Source organism: Opisthorchis viverrini, assembly GCF_000715545.1.
Source record: "Opisthorchis viverrini unplaced genomic scaffold opera_v5_73, whole genome shotgun sequence".
In the NCBI taxonomy this organism is placed as follows: Eukaryota; Metazoa; Platyhelminthes; class Trematoda; order Opisthorchiida; family Opisthorchiidae; genus Opisthorchis; species Opisthorchis viverrini.
In genome coordinates, this window is record NW_008751729.1 from 484104 (window position 1) to 508660 (window position 24557).

A 24557-nucleotide genomic window follows, 5' to 3' on the forward strand; every position below is an offset into this window, starting at 1 on the left:
TGCATCGAACAGCGTATTTTTGTGTCCGTATGATGACTTTGAGTATACCTATTTTAGGATTTGTGCAAACCTCCATACGCGGAGCAGTCATTTGATTCATTACTGCGAAGAGAGGAGTATACACCAAATGGTAATGTTATTTTCTAAAAACTTGTAACTTGAGTGCAGTTGACGTTGAGCTTCCGGCCTACATAGCGGATCATATTGCGGCCCATGGACCAACAAGCGAGGTCAATTTCCTAATTGTATGTGTCTGAGTTTTCTTATTTTCAATCCTCAGGATTTTCCACGCCACTCTTTTGATCCGAAGGTTCAGGTACCATTCTATACTCCCCCTACTGAGTGCCCTCGCAAGCTACAGATTGAGAGGTGATTCTCTTAATGCTTACTTGACTGTGTTTCCCGCAGACGGAAACGGAGGTATCAGAGTCTCTCACTACAGAGAATTCTGGAAAATGAGTACCATATACGAACGGAAGATTTGATAGCTAGGTTCTTGGATGGCACACAGGATGCCAATGGTGAATGGACGACATACTTACCTTTGGAGAATTTCGATGATGAAACTTACGACTGTAGAACTCCAGAAGATTGGTTGGAAATGGGTATTGAAGACGGAGTTCGCAAGCCCGTGCCAGCACTCTGTCTCTTGCCAGAGAGAGATGACCAACAACATCGTAAGTACATTCTGTTTCCTGTTTATCGCCACGACTACCAACATTATTACTGTAAAGTTGTATGTAGTATTGAAACATTGATCATTGGCAGGTAATGGAGATTGTTCGGCTTTCGGGTGTGCATCACTATCCACAAGGTAACCGGAAAGCCATATAAAGTAGCTAATTTGCAAAGCCCAGCACCAGATAAGGAGAAGGTTTTCAATGTGTTTTGTGGGGGGAAATGTAGTTTTGTGAATATTCGTGACAGCGGGTCATTTTGTTTTCGTCCATCGAAATTCGAAGGTTTGCCTTGGGGTAGAAAATACGCTTTATCAGGGTGTTACCTCCATCATCATATATAAAAACCCGCGTGCTTGCTGTACGATGGTCACGGCTGTCACATTTCTGTCTGTCAGTGATTTGGGGAGGAGGTGTGGATGGCCACGCATTGCAGGTGGTAACTGATATAATTGATGCATAAATACAGTGGTGTTTGTGAACTTTTCGTTTGGGTGATATGGAGAGGTTTATGCGTTTAACTCAACAGCTCAAATTTTAGAGCATCATTAAGAGCGTGACAATGCTGCCTGACAATGTTTCTAACTAATGTTATGCCCCATTTTGCTGTCCTTATTCATTCAAGTTCTACTTTTGACAAAATAAAATGCAGTCTACCGGACAAAATCACTTCACGATGCGAATATATTTGAAGCAGTCATCTCATCCTATGGTTAAAAATTGCAGCCTGCGCACCAGACATGTTACTGGCTAATGGATCCTTCCAACCGCAGATTGTTTACTGGTGAACCAAGGAAATCCATCAAATCTCAAATATGAACGATATTCTGTAGCCCTTGGTGCTTTATGACTTAATTGTAATGGGTTTTCTTCGTAGTGGATACTTTAAATATTATATTATAAAAGAAAAATGTTATTGGTTTACTTTGGTGACGGCGTTTCGTGAGTCACGTGTGAATGAAGTACTACGAGAGAAAGTTTACCAGGAAATCTCACCTGTTCATATCAGAAAATAATCTGACTCATCATGACAAGCGCAATTTTTGTGGATTATTGACTCACATAACAGAATTCATTGCTTGTTGTGTTGTGGGAAGAATAGGCCCTCTACCACTCAGGTAGGTCGTGTTTGCATTCTGTGGCGGTTGTGGTTTGGGTCCGTATGATTTTGTATTGACCGGGAACTTTGCTGAGCGAGCTCCGGGAGGCCTGACCACATCATCATAGTCTCTGTAGTTTATTTACCTGCAATGTACACTTGATTTTGGTGACTGTTTAACTTGTCTGAAGCTGTTGTGCTTAAATCTATTTTATACGATGTCTGCACCTGTATTTTCCTTAGTACTCTTGACTGTCAGGAGTATTGCATCTTTATTATGTTGGAGTTGGCAGCCTATTGCACTCAATATCCGTCTTTATTGTGTTAAATAATTATTGGTATTTCCGATATACGAAAATACATTCAGAAAGCCCGGGTTTCTTAGAGCCCTTGTAAATAACAACTCGAAAAGTTTCCCTTTGATCTCAGAAAGCTAAATGTTTTCTCATGTTAACTGAGAATTCATGATGCTGTTGATAGCCAGTTGGCCAGCATGACGTTCCAGTTTCTAGACAATACCCGGGAGGTTTGTAACATTTAAAGATATATTGATGCTTTGCAACAGACGTTGTGACATCCAAGGGTTTGTACGAGTAAGATGACTATATTACTGCATTTTCATGATAATTTGATAAAATAAACAGGTACCTTTGTAAGATTTTTGGTACGGCTGTAGTAAGACCATGGTACGGTTGACTGAATGTCTTTGGGTTACAGCCACTCGTCGCGTAGGGACCGGTAATGAAAAACTTTATTCGCCTGCCGTTTTGATTGAGCTACGTTTCCAAAATAACAACCCATTGCTGTATGACCTCGGTTAATCCAGTCAGTTTATCCAAGAGGATGCAAATGCTTGGGCGTTCACTGGCATGGGGTGTCACATTATCGTATTTTGGAGGATTACAGGAAAGCTTTTTCTGGCTAGACTAGGTGGTTTACTTGGTTGTTCAGAACGAATGCGGATCTTTTTCACTCTTTTGTCCGTTAACTAGTCTAGACATATATGAACTGGTCGCCTTCAAAGATATGTGTCTTTGGTAATGACCCTAATTTTCGTTGGCAAAGTTGCTTTTCGAGATCCCCGGCTTAATGGAGTCTATTACGCATATACTGGTGTAAAACGGTGTCTGTAACAAATTATCAGCTTTGTTTGCTTTCGAAGGATTACTCTAAACAAAGTGTGAAAATGTCACATTTTCATAAAATTTAAAGCAGTATTCTCACGCACTGGTGTAATAAGAAACATCAAAATAATTTAGACCATACTTCAATACCGTCGGTCTTAATTACGCAGTACGCTCACTGCGTGTCGTTAGTATTTACGACGTTCTCCGTAGGCCCATGGTACATTAACCTTCATTTGTGATCTGGATTTCTTTTGGTTCCGAACTTATACTGTTTACACTGTTCTGACGCTGACTCATTAGGTGCGGAGTGCATTTGGCTAATGTTGCGATTGCAGTAGCTGCCTTATGTGTTTTAAAAAGTGCCCTCTCCAAGTCTATCTGGTAGGCTACATCTACAATAGATGTTTTCTACTCTCTACTAAGGCTTGTACAGCAATTATTCTTTAATTTGATTTGGCAATCAGCTATATGTACACGGGGTGCCTTTTAATTACCAAATTTTATATTTTTTTCCTGTGGCCACCTGATTGCACATAGCATGTAAAAGAATTACGATGCATTGCCTTATCGATAATCTGACTGTACGACAGATAGTAGAACGTCTTCCAGCCCACAAACTCCTACAAGTTATCTAACTGTTGTTTGGAAAATGACATATTTGGCATTTTCAGATACTTTTCTTCCTTTTTTATTATTGAAATACTTGCTTAAACTAGTTTTGTGTCAAAAGCTTTTGACGGAAGAACTCCGACTTTCGGTTAAATAAGTCTCTACCTGAATGATGCGATCATCAAATGGCACTGTGAACTGTTTTACTTTTTCTTTTGGGTGATTTGTCAGATCATTTCTCACTTTTGTTAAGTTGAAAAGAGACAAGTGGTTTTATGAGTGTTTGTTTTTTAACACGCACCTAATTCCGTTACTTAGAGGCACGCAGTCGGCTTAGTCATAAGGTAGGCTTAGTGCAAAAGGCTTTAAACATATTACAGGCAAATTTCGTTGGAAAAGAACTTGTCTAACGATGTTTTTATCACAGACACCCAAGAAGCATAGCCAGCTAGTTTATCAGTTAGTTTGTTGAGTCACTTATCAAACAATAGAGAAAAACGCATATTAATTATGGATTGTTTTGATTTTATCTTTAAGGAAACCGTCACAAAGGTTAAGCACATCACCTAATCAAAACTCTATGAATGGTGTCTATCGACAGTTGAGTTGTTATACAGGTCAAGGCCAGATTGAAACCTCTTGTGACTTTGGCTCATCCCTCAATCGAATAAAAAGCGCTTGAAGCCTATCCGGTAGTCTTCTCTATGAAATCATCTGGAAGGCAACTGGTAGAATGCTGAAAAAATTTCACCTTATTAACAAAAGCCTTGTCTAGCCAAGCGGCTAGCTTGCATGACCGGTGAAGTTTTATGGCAGGAGAACAAATCGGCAAACTTCCTTACCTATAAGCCAAATTAATGTTTGACGTCAGAAAAAAAAATTTTAATGTGAGATAGCAGATACTATTATCTGTAGGATAGAAGAAAATCCACATGAATTTCGGCCAGGTCTTGGGTTTTTCTTTCAGCTAATTTTATTTGAGGACTTCTCTTTATTGTCGTCCGCACTTCTTTTTAACCTAAGTAAGTGGGTGAGCCTCCCGACAAATAGATAACCGAGAAGAATTGCCTGAATTTGGGTATGACTGATGATGATGATGATGATGATGATGATGATGATAATTTTACTTGACTGATGGCCGCACATCATCATTCCGTTTGGTCAAAGGCGTATTTCATACGATGACCAACTTCATGTTTTCTGTTAACACTAAGATGCTTAGCAATTCCCACTGTCTCCACCATCAACTGCCATATTGTAAAGCTTACTGTCCATCTTAGAACTTTTACATCTTTCAGGTTTGGCTCGTTTCGTCATTGCCATCTTTTTGGCCAGCGTCTAATAGTCACTTTCGTTTTTGTTGTTTGTTTGTTCTCCTCGTGTGCTCATCAATTATGGTGTGATTTCACTTGACTGTATTTTATGTGCGGACTTTAGCGCAGTCATTATATTTGGCTCCATATACACATTCTACTCTTTTCAACCGAATAGCCACCGTTTTGTTGCACCCAACCTGAGCGTAACTCTTTTTCTTTCTATAATAACCCTCTAGTTTGGGCTCTGTTTAGGACCGTTCGGATGTTCCTGCCTTGTATGGACAAACACTCTTGCCTCTTCTTATTATGCCTGGATGCTATAGCTAATGTTCTTATTGGCCACTTACTCAAATTAATTGGGTATTCACTGTCATGCGCTTTACCCAAACTTGGGTCATTATATGATCAACTTCTTTCGTACACAATGCTCTGACGCGACTAATCTAAAGTTCTTCCTAGCAGTAAGGCTACTGATTGTTCTCAAGACCTTTTTAAACCATGGCTGATTCGTCTTTTTCTTCAGATTCATCAGAATAAAGAAAGGGAATTTAACTATCAGTTTAAGATATGTCTCACAAAATCCACTAAAAAGCAGAAATTTCCACGGGTGACGGAGGTTTTTTGGTCGACAGTACACCATTGCAAACAATAATGTGCATTATTAGGTATAAGTTTCGTCCGTGAGTAAGCATTTTTCATGTTAAATGGCGTAGAAATCCAAAACTCATATTTTGCTAACCCAAACAGATCGTCCCATTTATACTGAATGATAGAGGAGAACAAGTGGAAGACTTGCTGTAAATGGCTCCATGCTGCTCCTGGTAAACTCCAAATGAGTTTATGTGAACACACAGCAAACTATCGCAAAACATGTCTAGCGGGACAAGAACCAAACAATCCTATCGTCAGTGGCCTATTCCGAAGGGCAATTTCATTCCCTACGTTGAATGACGCTAGTCTTATCTGTTCCTCAGCATCTTATGACTTCTACCTCCCGGGCGTTTGGTCCATCTTTGACTACCCACCAATCTCAGGCACATAAATTTGTCACCCGCCAGAATAATCACAAAGTTCACCAATTCAAGCCATAAAGCACTTCCATGATGAGCAGAAAGCGATTTGATGGATTATTAGATGAACCGTTTGAGTGCATGTAACATGAACAAAAAGACGTACATGCGAAGGACTTAGATTACTGACCTCCGGTTGGTCGGGCGGGTGCTGTACCGGCTGTCAAATGCTATCATCCTCCGTCACATTCATGCACCTAAACCTTACAGCCGATGTGCTCTATCCAATGGATGCCCGTCACTGTGACCTGTGAGCTGAGGTCTTTTTGTTACCCGGACGATATCAACGTCCAGCCAGATGTGCAACCCACTCCACAAGATCACTAATGTCACTAACTTTTCGCCCACCGAGCAGAGTTGCGATGAATTAGCTATGTAGTTCGTGTTCGTAGACGTTATGGAGAGCAAGCATTCCTGTAACTCAGTTGGCAGAGCAACCGTCCAGTAACCGGAAGGTCGGTGATTTGAGTTCATTCTCAGACTTCATGTGACTTCATGTTTATGCTGCATGTATTTGGATTTCTCATTTCCAAGACTGCAATTCGCCACTATGTGGTATTCACCATCTAAACAATTACGTTTATAGAGTTCAGACTCTATCTCTGATGCAGAAACTCATGCAAGTCACTGGAATTCCCGCTCGAGCATACCATAATCAATCGCTCCATAATTTTTCAGATGCATTGTGTAGTAAGACGAAAGGTGAAACCTACCATGTCAACGTATATATGATAGCTGAGCTGGACAACTTGATTGAAAACGTTTCATCACCAATCGAGATGACATCATCAGTGCGTTATTGGGGAACGTAGTGGTGCGTAGCGGCGGGTTAGTGGTTGTGCCACAACCACTCGGTTAACTAGAATCAACGATACAGTGACTGAAACTTCCCCAAAACTCTCAAAATTAATGCTGTACTGAACACTCAAGTAACGGGCAGCAAGTATCTCCAGATGGTTGCTGCAATACACCGCGCAACTCAAAATGTATTTTGAAGACCAACACGAAGGTAGCCTTTAGATCAATGGGCTGTTATCCAAATACAGAAACTTTGCCCAAGTACTCTCACTTATACCCACATTTCCACAGACGACCGGAACTAAACGACACCCGGTAAGCCTCACTCAAAACATCTCAGCATTCACAAACCAGCAACTAGGGTGTGCTTAAACTCCAAATTGGCACGACAAGCAAACCGACTGGCCTATTCCAAAAATCCTGGCGTACTCATCATACAGCCTTCAGAATCTGTTAAATTAACATTTGAGTACTCAACGAGCATCCTAAATCATTGAGCCGCCACTCACAAACCTCTTAGACATCATGGCTCATCTCCGACATTCGTAACGCATAAAGTCCCCTTTCTGGATTGTTAGCCATCAAACAAAACAAGTAAAAAAGGGGTAGTCAAATTTTTCTTTCATTGCTCGACCAGCCAAATTTCTAGACTTGGCACTTACGTTTATAGGCCTTCGTTTGAGCACGAAGACGAAAACGTCTTGGCAACTGCTTGGGTATATCCAAATACGGTAGAGTACTATTAGCTCGTACGAATAATAGAGGACTCCATCTCCCAATAAAGATCACCTTTTCAGTTGGCCCATTATTGTTGAGTAGTTTTTCTTTGGGGGTCACTAGATTTCCTATCTTGATGGCGTATTTTGAGGAGTAATATATTAGGACTCAGTATGGGTGTCTATCAAAGGTCTACTCTATTATAGAATTTCTTCTTAGAAAAGAACGAAAGTACGTTTGAAAAGTACGTTTTCTACTCTCCGAGTCAAATACACTGACCCCAGTTTAAGTATAGTGTGCACATTCTGTGCAGATATCCTGTATAACTTCCAAACTTGTTTTGCATTCGGCCACATAAACACCTGCTTTTGTTGGTTGTTGATCAGCAGCCACCTGATCAACAACCAATAAACTCACCCGAGCTACCAATATTTCACCACATTACCACCTGCTTTTGTCCTTTCAGTTGACATTCGTGATCCGGAAATTGTATGGAAGTGGCAACTTTCTGGCGTACTAGACTATGATAAAAAGTCAAAATTGTGGCTGGTTCAAAAGGTAGATGAGAACGGACGCTTATTGGATGAGTACGGTAATCCTATCGTCAACGGAGGACTACTTCCCAATGGAACGTTTTCTGAACTAAGCAGTCAATACTGGATTCCACGTCTTCAGGTTATGTTTATCGCTGAGAATCCAGATGTGTTTGCCCAACGGATTGCTGCGGCCTATCGCGACAGAAAAGCCCACGAAGCTGGACTTCGTTATCATCTTTATTTGGACTGTATGCCTACGGAGGGCATTGCGGAACTCAGTAACCCTGTTCTGAAACGCATAGTCCATTTGGCAAAGAATGATACCTGCACAGTGAAAAACTACAGAGGGTGAGCAAACATTTTCCTGTTTTTGCTTGACTATCTTTTTGTCCTGTCCGTTCAGGTTGGAAGAAGCTACACAAGCACTGGAGAAAGAGGTGATGTTTGATTTCTGGAGAGGCATGAATGATTTGATCCTTCGAGAATTGGTCGAGAAAAACAAGGCTCAGTACAGTTTTATACGGCCCGTAGAAGTCAAAAAGCGAGAAGTTCCCTGGAAAGGTATGCTTTTCTTATCAGGAACTGCGTCTGTAGTTGACGGCTTTCCTGTTGCCTTTGGGTGTTTTCTTATAACACACTCACGCGATGTTGTACTATCCTGTACTGTACTATACTATACTATCCTGTTCTATAAAACTAGGAAGCTAAGCTACGGTTAACAAAAGTAAATGAGAACATATGGTTAAACGGGAAGCGCTTGGCTAAGACATTTTTATTTGATTGGCCAAGTTTTAATGGCTCATCAAAGTGCAAATAATATATGCCCGTTTGAGTGCGAATTACATGTGAACGTAAAATTAGGTGCTGGATTTTCTCGGTTTCTAGGAGAGACTGACTCCAAATGCGTGAGGGCTCAAACCTGAAGAGCGTATCAAACCCCATGGATTTTATTTCCTTGCTTTCCAGTCCCACTACATTCAACCTCTACTAGCTGATACCGTTTAGCCATTTTTGGAATCCGCAGTGGATAGCGAAATCCATCCGTCGTTTTCTCATCAGCATGACCAACCTAAAGTTGTTAAACAACTTGATTTCACCACTCAGAATTTCTTGTGTTTTTAACAGTGCTCTCTCTCTCCCATGGGAAAAGCGTGGCTTATTGGTTTAACCACTGCTTTGATCATCCACCTGACATTACTTCGTTCTCTCTGAAAATGTTTAAATATTGTCTTGACGTTGTGCGCCCAAAGTTTGCAGTACTTCAGAGTAATCGACCGAGTTTTGTAATTCGGAAAACTTAGCCCCCCCCCCCCGCTGAACCGTCTCTTCCAAAACCATATTTTTCGTGTCCCGTAGTGGTACGCTGCTCCATCAGATCCATTCAAGCTAAAGTTCTTTCGTCACCAGTAATCACATGCTTACAAAAAAAGTTACAGATAGTGCGGTCTATTCTCTTTTGGACACATTCACAACTTACGCAAGGGACTTTTGTCACCTGTAAATTTCGGATATGGTGCATACCGTGTTAGCTGTCAGACGTGCTGCACTCTTGTCTTTAAGTTAAGGGATCTCTGTAAGCTTAAAGCACTCTGAGGTGGCAGATGGACGTTGTTCCCGCGATGTGTCAGAAATCTTACCCAATGCATCTTTGTCGTTAAATTCATCTGGTAAGGACGGCATCTTCCGAGATCATTTTCTCTTGACGATCCTGTGGGTATTAAGTTCCGAGTGCTTATGGACAAATACTTGACCCTAATGAAACACCGGCTTCCCAGTGAAACATCAGTTTTGCCTAACTAAGTGGCCCATTGTCCCGCTCTTGATACAGGGACCGACAGAGTATCACTCACCATCCACATTTATCCTTGAAGCGGATCTGTCAACCGAACATCACTCAGCACATGAGCTTCAGTTATAAGTAATGATAATCACCGTTTTTGTTGACCGGGCGGTGGTTCCGTTAATTCACCATTGATGCTTCTGATGGTATTTCGCATCTCTAAGGTACACTGCTTGTGACGCACCGTTTTAACTGAGCCTTGTTTTGAATCTAGTATAACCTACACTACAATCAAATCAATCATCAACAAAGCAAATTTACTTTGTTCTGAGTACCCAGTAGTCGAAAAACATAAACAGTGTTTTAGATATAACCCTATTTACTATGCATCTTTATCGGCTTGGGTTTGTTAACCTAGCAACAGACTCAAAAACCTAAAATCAGCTGGTTATCATTATATTCTGTACCCCCATACTTTGTTATTAGGCCCCAAGTAGTTTTACGTTTTAGTTTGATCAACTCTACAAATAAACCTTACTTTGGCAGCTATTTAAATCATTCTAACCATCCCATTCTGATGAACGGGAGCGTGAGTGAAGACCGCAGCGATTGGGTGCACAGTGCGAACAGTTTCCAACTTGAAGCACTCGGTGGCGTGAATCTAAAATAAGATTTAAAAATTTTGTTTATTGTGCCTCATTGAGGCACCAAACGCATTCATAATCTCGATCATCGTTGGGAGTAGACGGAGCATGTTATTTCGTGATGCTCAGTTCTCTCAGTAAAAGATCGTCGGCACGCGCAGTTCGAGGACCACGATGTGCGCGCACCTGAGTAACCAGAACATCAACAAGACATCCGGTGGCAAGCGCTTTCAAAGGGCGCCCAGTATTCACACAATGGAACTGAATTTCCGAAAGCTACAACGTGTCCCTGATGGACTAAAACAGACAGGCAATTGAGTTCAGAGTACCAGTCCAAACTTTTGAGCCCCCACCTAGGAACCAAGGTGTCCCAGCGATGCTAAGAATGTATTCTACCCGGATTTTTCCGTCAGAGGTATGATTGCTTCAGTGGACAGTGAAATTTGGTGGGCTGCAAAAATACGAACGTAGATTATGGTGGTTTTTGGTCTGAGCACATACACAACAAAATGCAGCATTTTGAAGTAAAAAGTTTTATTCCACCTGCAAAGGCTTTGCGGCTAAGAGCATTGTGCGACGGTGTTGAACGCCCATTCTCTGAAGTCTGCAAATGGTCAACTGAGTGCGACAAGCCCACTGCGAAGAGGCCTGTCGAAACCAGGCCAGCGATAGCCAGTGTACTCTAGCATGACAGCTGCCTCCAGGTCTGGGAAGCCTGTGCCCCAATCTCACGTGCCATTCTGCGTAGACGGCCGGGACGACGCAAGTACATCCGTGATTGTCTCAGATCACACAGACGCGTAGCGTCCGTAGGTCACGCTCAATGGGACATGGGAACTGGAGGAAGCACCTGCCCAATGTCAAATTCCGAAGTAAATTGATTCTACTGATAGTGGACCGGCAAGAAGTGATGCCGTTTGAGTGCGGCTGAAGCGCAACTCGGATCACCAGTCGGCTGTAACAAAAACACATGTTTGAGAAATGGCGGCAAAATACCGACGCGATAATGGTGTAGACGACGCGAAGTGGACAGGGGTATCACAAACGTTCACTGATAACTTTTCTCCATATGAAATTATCCAATAATTTGACGGAAACTCTGAAGGCGACACCTGAAGAATTGCTCAGAATTTAACATTGTGATTGGTTTCTAGATCATATATGTTTGTTTTTCACCGTGTTTGCCAGCGAGGTCATTTGCTATCTGAATGACAACTTTTGCAAAACCTAGCGCTAGGCTCGCCTCAAGCCTTACTGATTTCAAAAAGCTTGGCTGATGGCTTGTGCAGTTAATCTTGAGCAAAAATATCGGGTAGTTTTTTATTTGGGTTAAAAACGTCACAAACGAGAGATTCAACTGGGCTTCAGGTGAGTCTCTAATCAGAACCAAATTGGTGTGCAAATGAGTGTATTTCGCTAATCAGACTGTTTTCTTTTTCGCACATCGTGAATGGCAAGTGGTTTCTTTGGCGTCCAATTTCTACTCGTCTAATTCGCATCACACACATCAAACCTGCAACCCCAAGTAGTTCCACAGCCAGAGAAGCTTAATTTAGTCAACCGATGATACGAGAACCCCATCGCTCAATGCGTTGCTAGTGCCCACTCTAGTGCCATTCTGATGAGGTCGGCTCAGCAGGCCTCTGCGAGTTTCCGTCAGATTCACTTATGGGCTTCAGAACACTTGTTGGACATAAACTAAATTCAACTAAACTAGGCGACTTCTGGTAAACATAGTTTTTTGTACACCGCTCTTCTTGCCATTGCCATACAGAGTTTATGGTAACCTTTTTGGTTTGTCCGAAAACCGACGCAGACTCAGAAGCCAGAAAACTCATCCGGGAATTGTCACTTTGGTGTATAAGCTGCTTCTTCCAACACCTCCACTGACGTATGTGATCCATGTATGCGCCAACGATAAAGACAGCAGGACTGCTATCCTTCAGTCAAAGCAACTGTAGTAACACTGTGCGTATAGCTGCAGTATATCTCCTCAATTGTTAGTAATCAAGAATGGGAACATTGCAATCATGAATATGACTGATAACGCCTAGCGCATTTCGAATGCAGCCCAAGTACATTAATCACGCGAATCAATCATCATCATCGACAGCATGACATCAGTGTTCAAGACCGATGCTTCACTGCCGTACAACCATGATTTATTTGCAAGCCTTGTTGGAAAGAAAAGAGTGAAGGTCGACTGGGAAGGGACTTAGTGCTAGCTTACCACAATCATTCCGAAGTCTGTATATCTCCAGGCCTTCACTCAGGCGATGTGGATAGAAACTGGAAACGAGAACGCCACTGACATCGGTTGGTAGCCATATCTTGTAGTGTCTCCAACCAGGCACACTGAGGATCATGCGGTATCCTTCCTGGAAGGCGAGCGCGAATCAGTGGAGTGACCCTATAAGTCTTCCGCACATCCTCAGCATGCAGCGTAATTTCGTATGAGTTTGGTGCGTACCAACTCAACACTGATAATCAAATCAGCAGGCGAAACCTCCTCGAGTGATTACTTGGAAAAATGTACTTTCTAGTTTTAGTGGGAACAAAATGGTTAAGAAACAGGGGTCTTATTAGTGTTGCGCACCCTATGCTAGATATGAACGGGAAATCTAGTATGGATTCAAAGATTACATGATTAGATATTGTTTGTGTTATATCGTTCAATATTTATCACCGCTCACAGACCGATGGGGAGAGAAATTGTGCAGGTTATAATGACTCAAGAGGACACTACACCCATCTGTGGTTGAACAGAAACGGCTTACTGATGAGTGCTGTGTTGTCCAGGCAACATCCATCTACTAGGAGTCTCCAAAAACAACTTTCTAAATAAATGTTTGCACAACTCATTCCAAACAAAATATTCCGCTGGTGTGATATATTTTGCTTTTGTCTGCATAATCATCATGAGCCAAATATTCATAGTGTCCTCCAACCTTCCGCTACCGCAAACACGCACATCTGCAGCAAATAGCCTTCTTTATTCCAAGACCCTCTAGAAAATCTCACATTTGTTCATGATTTTCGGTGACCAACCCTGAATTGTTCTCGATCTAGTTCTGCAGGTACAATGCTTCGACTACCCTGAAGGAAATCGCATTTGCACAAGGAAGGAACTCTTCCCTGACCAAATAATTTTTACTTCCACGTTTTGATTTGTGTCTACCTCGAGTGCGGGAAGGTGGAGAACCGTCCTCTCACCGAACAGTAGTGGTTTAACTAACATCCCCTATGAACTTACTTATCGCTTGCACGACTCTAGCAAGAGTACCTATTTGTCGGGTTTTCCTGAGAAAAAATCTAATAGACCTTCTTACTGCCAGAATACTTATTCAAACAATCAATCTATCCTTACATTTAACGAGCGAGGAAGCGTAGCTACATATATATAACTCCCAAATGTGTAAAACTTGCCAGTCAAAAGTAAACTGGCCTGTCGGTTAACAGGGTGAAAAATAGTCTGAAAATCAGCACAGGCATTTTGTTAGCTTTCCTGGTTTTCATACTAACACCCGGCGCGAAATAGTATACCGCTCTTGCTTGATCTTGAGCTGAATACTGTCAGGTGTTATAGTTCCGGGCTTTTTCAAACCTCTGACGTGATCCGTGGGAAGCATCATGCAAAAGCCTTTCGTCCGTAAACACGCATTGTCTCTGTTTATCTATCCAATTTTATCAGCATTTCACTCCGAAATTTCCAAACGCGTCAATAGACGTCCGATCAAAGCCATCTTTACTCGGTGATTTTTCTCAACAGTCTTGTACATTCGGTTGCAATGGTCAACTTAACAACAGGTGTGACAAAGCAGAAGCAAAAGAAACCACTGTCAAGCGAGGCAATTGCGGTTCGATGCCGTGTCTGCCTCGGAGGGTGAACGTTAGTCAAACATACGGACTGATTAATGAGACGTGAAGCAATGCTTCCGACTCTTCCTGGTTGTAATACCAACTGACTCACTCATCTGGCGTGGCCACGAGTGACTTGGCACATTTCAATTTCACCGTCTAATTAGGAGAGTTTACAGAAGGAGATTCGAGTAAGAGACGAGCACATAAGAGAGCAATAAGAAAGACGTCAGTCGCACTTTGATGCATCCACCATGGAGCCTGGCGTTTGACATGATGATTATTTTCGTTTTTATCATTGCACGTGAATAAGTTACTTTCGGGACGCAGAAAGCTGTGTCTAACAAGAAGTCTCAATGGCTTGAGTGAAACAGATGGACATTTACCTCCAAACGTCTGTGGTGTTTCTTTCGAAGAATAAGTGGGAATTGGAACATCGATGGCAGGTGGCTGTACGCCTACGACCAACACCTTACGTTCAAACAGCTATGAGATGCACTGGCATAGCATACTGGGTTTCGAATCTCCCCAACTCCGTATTTTATTCAGCTTTGGCCGTCCTTGTGCTAATCGTATTACTCTGATCAGTACTACAAGCAAACAAACTGAACAGGAGCACCGTACTGTCCACTCAAATTTAGGTAGTAAATACCAAGGAGATGTCCGAAAGAACGAGAATAGGGTATTTGCAAATCAACCGACTATCGTACAATAGCTCTTACACCCCGCTTTCCCTTTTTCAAGGAACGCTTGATATTCCAAGCTATGACTTCGACGACATGTTTGATAAGTTTGCCTCGCGGTCGATGCTGACCAAGCCAGAGGCGATTGTGGCTCTTTGCAAAGCACAGTTTGAGTGTCTGGAAGCACGATCCAGACTGATGTTCCATGTACCCATGGCAAAACATACAAGACTGGAGGAATTTGAACAAACGCAATCGATGACTACAAATCAAGTGGCTGTATTCCTGAAGGTAAGAACCGGTTGTATATGAGTTCATTTGCGTTTTATCTAACCCAATTTTCTAGCCTCTAGATTATGGAAGCCATTTAGATAACACGTGATTCTATTCTTGACCAGATCATGATAATTGTTGTCAGTCTGAGCAAGATTAGAGATTTTTAAACTTCTCAGCAACCTCGCAAACAAACCGATAGTTTGGAGTAAAGACTGGAAGGTTTTGCAACCAAAGGCTGTTTAAAGAACCAATGTTAGGCGCTCTCTGATCCACGTTACTAGGCTTGTAGTGATATGTTGCAGTTCCAGTAGACTGATTCACTATGATATACTAAAGCGTCCTAATCCTTCGAGATGCCGTTTACAGAAATCGGAAGTTTGTTTTGTACATCAAGAGGCTTACTAATGGTCAACCTGATCCGCTCATTTTTCTTATCTAGTGTCTGCTGAACAAAGTTAGGAAATGCTGACGCGTTCAATAGCCTTCCTACAAGCCCAATTTTTTGATAGGTTCGTTGTAGAAAATTTTTACATTCAGCCTCCCTGAACACTAGGAGGGACTGATGGTGTGATGTTGAAGTGCACAACCGTATACAGGTTACATTGATGTAACACAAAAATCCACAACTTCCGGTCAAAGTAAAAAACGTCGTGTCATTGTGGAGTCGTGGTTCAATGAAGAAAGGCTTCATGGGCCAAAACAGTGCATTCACCAATACATGCAAAAAACCGTAACTATGGTGTTTCCCTCCACAAATAGCTAATCGTAAGCTACACTGGCTTCAACATGCGTGCCGCGTACATCGAAACTCGAACGTAGAAACCTTGCTGGGCTTACCGGCCCCTAATATTTCTTTGAAATTATTGCGAAAACAAATTATCTTGATGTAACCACTGCTTGGTGAGGACGATTTAGCGAAATCCCTGTGGCTTTTTCACTGCCAAGCACTCGNTCCCTACACAAATAGCTAATCGTAAGCTACACTGGCTTCAACATGCGTGCCGCGTACATCGAAACTCGAACGTAGAAACCTTGCTGGGCTTACCGGCCCCTAATATTTCTTTGAAATTATTGCGAAAACAAATTATCTTGATGTAACCACTGCTTGGTGAGGACGATTTAGCGAAATCCCTGTGGCTTTTTCACTGCCAAGCACTCGTACCACTTTATCCCTGTCTATATCATACCAAACACAGGACACGTGGATTGACAACTTGCGCAAATACATTCGGTCTTGTTTGAGGGACAGTGGGAAAGGATGGTTTAACATATACGAAACGGATTTCTACGTGTACACTCAGTCCAAGTTGAAAAAGCTCATGGAACTGGTGAAATACTGCATGCAGGACACGCTACGCTATTTGGTGATGGACTCACTCACCAGCCTGACCAATATGATACGTGATGGATGTGTGAGCTGTCTCAATCTGCCCGAAAATTACGAGTGGACCAACGATCTGCTGACCAGCAGTCTTCCGTAAGTTGCATTCTGTGACAATGTTAGGTGATCACGTTGAAATTATGGTGCTGTGTCAAGACTGATACTTCGTGGCCCAGTACCACACAGTCTTCAAGGTCTTGTTAAATCAGTTATCCAGACGTTCGCCAACATTGTGTACAGGTGGGATATTTTGTACACTCGCATGATGTAATTGCCTAAAGGTCGTCAGTGCTCACTGTCATTATATGCCCGGTCAACGTTACAGTGACCTACTCAGTAACTATCAGTCCCTATTGTCGTCAGCATCCAGTTCCCCGGAACCCCTGATGTGAAATATCTGGGTGTGATCCTATCAGTTAACCTCAGTTGGTCCCAGCATATCTAAGCAACGCTCAGTGGACTTCCAAGTCGAGTTGTTTATGCTATGAGACTGAGGAGTATTTCTGTTCTCCTCAACTACATCCGCAGATATGTTAATACTTGTGTTCTCTCCAAATGCATTTACTGTTCCTCCATTCTTTTCCCCAGGACTTCGAGAGCAAGAGTACAGCCTTATTGTGAGATCGCTAAAACACATTTCTCACTTCAGTGGAATTTCAGATAAGATATCCCGATTAGCCTCTTAGTAAACAAAGATTTTGGTGTTTGTCTCAACTTCACACGATTAATTATTTCCGACGTTTTCAATTCTGTTCACCAGTCACCCACTACGGTCAAGTCTACCTTCTGTACTCACTAGGAGTACAAGCTTTACCCGCTGGAGAGTCTTCTGACTCATCCCTTCTTGATTGATATCACTGCACCACGTGATGACCTCATACATTTGCATATGTAAAACGGATTATCTGTCGTATATCGAAGTATTTTACCATTTACATTTTGTGTCGTTTTAAAGTTGCATGCTGAATATTCACCTTCGGGTGCGCACACTTCCGTTTGAACTGTTTCGACTTTCACAATGAAAACGACTGATATCGTAGACGGGAAGAAGCAAAGCAGATAGTTGAGAATAACTTGTTCTTCATTATTACAAAGTAATTATAAAGAACTCGAATTAAGGTACAGACGCTTGGCATCGTAAGTTTCGACTAGACACCTTTAACTCGGATTTAAAAGGTTGTGATCATGTACTATCGACAAATCAGAGTGAAGGAAGCCCAACAGCCGAGCATCAATCCCACTGTCAGGAGTGTTTTACTCAAATGTCAGCTGATGAAACTGGGCCGTATTTTGCTGCTATAGGGCAAACTAGACGTTGAGAAATGTGACAATCACCTCTTGATTACAATAGGGGGGAGCTTTTCTCCAGTGAACCTCAATAGACGAGAATCCGCAACACGAAAGTGGCCAGTCGTGAGGTAAGTACTTTAACGGATTTCGCACAAGTCAGCTATTATGAAGACTTCTTATTGAGAAGCTTCAAAACAAAATGTCAGTAAATTTTCACATACTTATTACTCCCAGCCCGAAGAAAAATCCCATCTTTCTGGTGGACTTGGTTTTGGACGCTGATGGCCCGCACTACAGCACGCCACTGCAGAACTTCATTAACGTCCTGATAACCCTATTCAACAGAGCAATCAATTCGGTTCAGGACGTACCTCAACTGGAAAGGGTAAGCTGAAGTTACATAAACAAACCGGACATACGGGTTAGCGTCGTAACCTCATGGTCTCTTTCGGCAGTTAGTCAGACTAGGGTTGTTCTTTCGCTAATTATAAGCGTTAATAATAAACCTACTTCAATCTAGCTTACTTCAATATAGACTTAAAAACTCAATTTCTGTAACATGCAAGTGGCATTCTCTTATAATGTTTACATGTGCCCTTCCATTTAGTTTGTGATGGAAGGTATCACCTGCGCGGAAAATCCACTTCTTGAGGCTGTTGGTATTCGGGAACCTCCAGTGGAACAGCTGCGACAAAGGCTGCGAGACTATCTAACTGCATCGCTCATTCCAATGGAAGCATATGCCCGGCAGTATGAAAAGTTCATGGAACTGACCATGTTGGATATCAACACTTATCTCAAGTGAGTTAACGATATCTTAGCATATTACCCCCAATCGACAACAAGGTAGAAACGACTGTAAACTTCGAGCTTACCATTTCAAGTATGACCGTTCCTGTGCATTATTCAAGTTCACAATATCCCAGATCGCTTTAGCCGTAATAGCAGGACATTGTTTGATATGAACACAGGCTTGCGCATTCATTCAAGCAATTAATGTCCATCCAGTAACCATATGCGTCCGGGTTCACTTGTTTGCTTTTATATATCCCAAGCTGTGAAGAATGCGGGAATGCGTACAAATAGGGGGGGCTGTGTATGATGTATGGCGCACTGTGTATGATGACCATCAGAACCGGCTGTACACCACTGGCTTTAGGTAACGAGCACAATGTCCACGACTACAACATATTTCCAAACTCTAAAGACCCAGGATTCCCGTCTAGAGTAGTCCATTTGATCCACTCTGAATCACAAAACCTGCATAAACGTGAATGCAGGGCCTGACAGCCAATGCATCAAGCTAATAGTGGTTTAGGATTGTCAATCCATGTAAATTGCTGCTTTAAGCTTGTGATCGGGATTAAAAGCAGCCCGCTAAATGGAAATGAAACTTCCCCGGACCGTTTGACAGCTGTTCATCAGCAAGACATATCAGTTTTCTCCCTTGGGTTTGGAGTTTTGTCTTCATGATCTCTGTACCAGTTGACCCATTGTTGATAATGCACCACTATCTTCAAATTTCAGTGAGTTTCTGAGGTGGGTTCTCTCGCCATGTTTGAGTTCATTCAATTTATTAACTTCCTTGTTTTGCTTCTTTTGATCGCATGTGGTGTTGCTTTGCTTTATGCTGCCAGTTTGAGTGTTAAAGAATCACTCATATTTGCTTCCTGGTTAGTTTTGAAAGCACTGTGTTTTATAACTATCAACTTTTTCGTCTCACAGTTGTACTCAGGATTGCATAGCATTATCCATCAAGTGCGCGGAAATGCTGTTATTTGATATGATTCATTTCCCCACTTTCACTCCCATCTCTTGGTTACATCTTACTATAGAATAGGACAGCTTGAAGTGAACAAATTTATGCTTATCCTCAATGAAATCGTTCACAAGCAGGACAGACACTAAGCAAGTGCTGTCTCATTCGTTAAAAAAAGCGCGCATTACTTCCATCTCAGACAAGTCATGAAAGGAAACAAATGAATATTCTGAAAATACAAAGCTTCGCTCTATTCTCATGTACTTTGCGCACCGTTGCGCACAAAATGGGTTGATTGTGGCATAGTGGCAACCACTGTTCTTAAGTTCAGTTGTGAGCATTGGCACAAGATTCTGCTGGTCTTTTCAATTTGTCGTTTCGCGGGTAGTTATCCTGTTCAACTTACTTACCTATGGCAATCGCACTAACGCGATCTCATGTACACATCTGACGTGAACCAAGGTCTATCGGCGACTAGTGTGACACTGACATCCAAGTCAACTAAAGTAGCGTATCAAACGTGACTTGGAACTATGGAAGATTGGGGCACTTCTGGTCAACAACCCTAACGGCATTCTCCGTTGATATCAAAAGAGCCGCATCTTATAAAAAAAGGCGGCTACCACACCTGGATTCAAGTTACAAAGCTAGTGACAACACCCAGTCTATTAACCAGTAGGTGTTTCTGTATTATTCTCAACCCTATTATCCAGGATAAGGGTGCGAAGCCCATGTGACAAACTTCAAAATTGCCGCGTTGCTTTATCCAGACGTTGCAAAGACTGAAGTCCAAGTTACATGAGACGTTCTTAGCCCAAAACCCAACTATTACAAGGATCGTGATGGATTGTGAATAAGTTTCCGAACACATACTGGTAACCCAAATGCCCAGTGAAGTCAGGCGTATAGGCTACTCCAAACCAACTACTTTCTTTGAACTAGAATATCCTTTTGTATATACGTATATTTATATGGGAATAAAATATGGTAACAAAATCGAATCCATCGGACAAAATTATAAAGAAGAATCCAGCTTAATACAACAAAGTACACCAACATACATTAAAACACAACACGGCGCAGTAAAAAAATTATAATACAATGCATCAAAAGTAGCAGATGGCAAACAATACGGCAGACAATCCGGTAACCCAAACCTTAAGACGCTGCATGCCAACTCCAGCGGACGTTTGAAGGTCTACAGGAAACTCTCACCTGAGTGCACCACATCAAGTAGTGCCTGGCAATGCTGTTTGTTCTCTTTCACATTCCCTCTACCATGTCTCCATCAATACGATAACGGAAGGCTCATTACCAGCCTCTAATATCGCTGGAGGCAAAATACTCCCATGTCATTCGCCCACACATATTGAGTACGCAGACAACACAACTCTTCTTGGATCTGACGCCGTGGTAATTCAAGCAATATTATGTCATCTAAATAATCCTGCCTCACGATTTGGTATGCACACCTGTAAGACACTGACATCCAAGTCAACTAAAGTAGCGTATCAAACGTGACTTGGAACTATGGAAGATTGGGGCACTTCTGGTCAACAACCCTAACGGCATTCTCCGTTGATATCAAAAGAGCCGCATCTTATAAAAAAAGGCGGCTACCACACCTGGATTCAAGTTACAAAGCTAGTGACAACACCCAGTCTATTAACCAGTAGGTGTTTCTGTATTATTCTCAACCCTATTATCCAGGATAAGGGTGCGAAGCCCATGTGACAAACTTCAAAATTGCCGCGTTGCTTTATCCAGACGTTGCAAAGACTGAAGTCCAAGTTACATGAGACGTTCTTAGCCCAAAACCCAACTATTACAAGGATCGTGATGGATTGTGAATAAGTTTCCGAACACATACTGGTAACCCAAATGCCCAGTGAAGTCAGGCGTATAGGCTACTCCAAACCAACTACTTTCTTTGAACTAGAATATCCTTTTGTATATACGTATATTTATATGGGAATAAAATATGGTAACAAAATCGAATCCATCGGACAAAATTATAAAGAAGAATCCAGCTTAATACAACAAAGTACACCAACATACATTAAAACACAACACGGCGCAGTAAAAAAAATTATAATACAATGCATCAAAAGTAGCAGATGGCAAACAATACGGCAGACAATCCGGTAACCCAAACCTTAAGACGCTGCATGCCAACTCCAGCGGACGTTTGAAGGTCTACAGGAAACTCTCACCTGAGTGCACCACATCAAGTAGTGCCTGGCAATGCTGTTTGTTCTCTTTCACATTCCCTCTACCATGTCTCCATCAATACGATAACGGAAGGCTCATTACCAGCCTCTAATATCGCTGGAGGCAAAATACTCCCATGTCATTCGCCCACACATATTGAGTACGCAGACAACACAACTCTTCTTGGATCTGACGCCGTGGTAATTCAAGCAATATTATGTCATCTAAATAATCCTGCCTCACGATTTGGTATGCACTTCACACCTGTAAAGTGTAAAGTGCTACTGCAAGACAAGGTGGGCTCGGACCCGAGTCTCATGCTTGCGGATAAGCCGATTGTGGTAGCAGATATTTTGTCTACCTGGACAGCTGTATCAGTCCCGGTGGTCTCACGAAAGATATTTCCACCCGGATGGGGAAGACGAAAATATCTTTCGTGAACTTGCATCACCTGTCGAGGCGCGAGTTTACAATGTTGTGGTGAAATCCATATTATTATGCGGGTCAGAAATCTGGCCGCATCATCGATGCCTTCGGAGCATTGCCCGAGTCTGGTGAGAAAACTGGATCAATAATGCTGAGTGGTCTTCGAAAGAGATAACTCTTCCATCATAGATGAACTGATCACACCGTATAGACTGCACTGGCTCCATATGTCCGTCGACCGACCTCCTTGAAGGGTTCTTGACGCACAACCACGTGAAGGGCGGAGATGAGTCAGTAGAGGTCAAACAATGACTTGGTAGCGAAGCACAAAAGCCATTGGCAGCACACTCAGTTGCGCTGGTCATTGCCGTCTCCCTGAATCGAACCGCGAGACGGAGCACACCATTGGTTGGAGACATTGTCAGATATGACCCAGTCACGCCCTCAATGGCGCTCATGCATCTAGGCTGCTGCCTTCAATGCATAGCTTGGCTCCTAATCTCTCCCGTTAAAAATATCCACTAACTGTATCAGCTACCGACGCCAATGCGCAGCTATCTACCCCATCTCCGCAAACCACCGGTGAACGAAACTATGGCAGCTAGAAGCATTTCATGAGAAATACGCGGTTCTTACAGCCGATGATGATGAGCTGATGAAATAGCAATTTGGACGACAGCGAATGAATGTCTAGCACTCACGACTAGCAACATATCCACCTGTTATACTGCTGATAGAGATGACTCTGATAAGGGGATTTCTTGTTGTAAAACTCCGGACTTCATAGTTTACTAGGTTGGCATGAGTCACCATGTGTAGCTTTCCTGAGCGGAGATCGATCACTCCGAATAAGTTTGTCCATCACAGCTAAATTTTATGGAACCGCGCAGCACCACTGAGTCAAAATTTGCAAAGAAGAATGTTACTCGTAAGGGTGAAAAAGTTTCTCTTTGGAGGATATAAATATCCATTGAGTTACCCTTAGGAAAATCAGTTGGTCATAGGGGTTTAATGAGGTTTCGAGCAAAACCACAACCAAAGCCGAACAGTTTGGGTTTGTGCCTATGATACTTTAGTTTTGGTTGTGTAATACAATTAGACCTCTGTGCGTTACATTGTGTGTGATTTGTTGTTTCCTTCAGAATCTACGAATCTCAAAATCAAAGCGCATTGGAAATAAAGCTACAAGTTGAAAAGCAGCTTAAGGAGAAAGAGATGGTGGAAACGACCATTCCAAGCTCAATCATTATTGGACCCTTCTATGTGAATACGGAGCCAGTGCGACAGACCTTGATTAAAAAGTGCAAGGCCCTAACAAGTGCATTATTGGATCTGCTGGCGCGGCAGTTACGAAAACAAGCTGATCAGGTAGGTGCACACTACGAGTAAACGAAAATATGCCGACCTCCACAGAATTACAAATGCGTAACGCGTTTACGCACTGCGCGCCAGTTTCTCAGAATAAGGACAAAGATGATGCAGTTGGTGGAGCAATTACGGCCTTGGCTACCCAAGTATGGCCCCATAGCACTGAGTCTCGTGAACAACAGCTAGCGTGCTTTTCAGAAATAATAGCGCTAATCTTAGATCTCCAGGTGCTCTGCAGATGGACTCTCCTGCAGTAACAGTGGTAGAGTCTTCCGCAAGTAAGAAGCGAGAGTAGTCAGACTGTCCGTCCAGTTGTTTATATACCACTTACTTTGCACCTGTGTGCTACTTGATGGGTGGAACCTCAGAGTATTCATAAGGATATAAATTCTCAACTGAACCAAGTCCTGTGGACATTAGAATACAAGACAAAAGGTGGAGGCTAAAACGTAACCTTGAATCTTCTGTTGCCAAGTCCCTGCCGGGTTCTCGTCACCGAATGCATCGAAAATTCCCTACAAAATAGTTTTGGGTATTTAGACAACTGAATAAGACGAATACTGCGAAGATTCGCTTAAAAAACCGTCAGCGACACGGTGGTTTCACAGGAAGGAATTCGGAAACTGAACTCTTCATTACTAAACAGAAGAGTTTAGCGAAACTGAGAGGAGCAAAACTTCCCTTTCTTGGTCAACAACCATACGTATAGAATAATGAAACTGTTGAGCTGGTGTAACGAGTTATTCATTAACTTGATTCTAAAGTATCCGCCTACTATAGTAAAGGTGCTTCGGACTGTAAAATTTGTCTGCTATTGCTAAGCTGTTCCCATTATTGGGTTCTGTTTATAACACGTTCTCACTTTCCAACTACTTATATCAAATAAAGTAATGTCTGAGGTCGCATTTCACCCACGAGTATCATAACCTAGA

General features: G+C 42.3%; 1 protein-coding gene across 1 annotated transcript in view; it reads left to right on the top strand.

Moving 5' to 3' along the window:
- Positions 1–247: 247 nt before the first annotated feature.
- Positions 248–24557, top strand: part of T265_04421 (hypothetical protein) — a gene marked incomplete at both ends in the record, with an annotated part of 108594 nt that continues 84284 nt past the window's right edge. The window contains 9 exons of the mRNA XM_009169166.1: positions 248–369; positions 409–677; positions 7880–8297; positions 8353–8510; positions 14976–15205; positions 16387–16667; positions 18096–18246; positions 18469–18662; positions 23400–23625. Of these exons, the coding sequence (XP_009167430.1) occupies positions 248–369; positions 409–677; positions 7880–8297; positions 8353–8510; positions 14976–15205; positions 16387–16667; positions 18096–18246; positions 18469–18662; positions 23400–23625 (2049 nt within the window). The remainder of the gene's footprint in view (positions 370–408; positions 678–7879; positions 8298–8352; positions 8511–14975; positions 15206–16386; positions 16668–18095; positions 18247–18468; positions 18663–23399; positions 23626–24557) is intronic.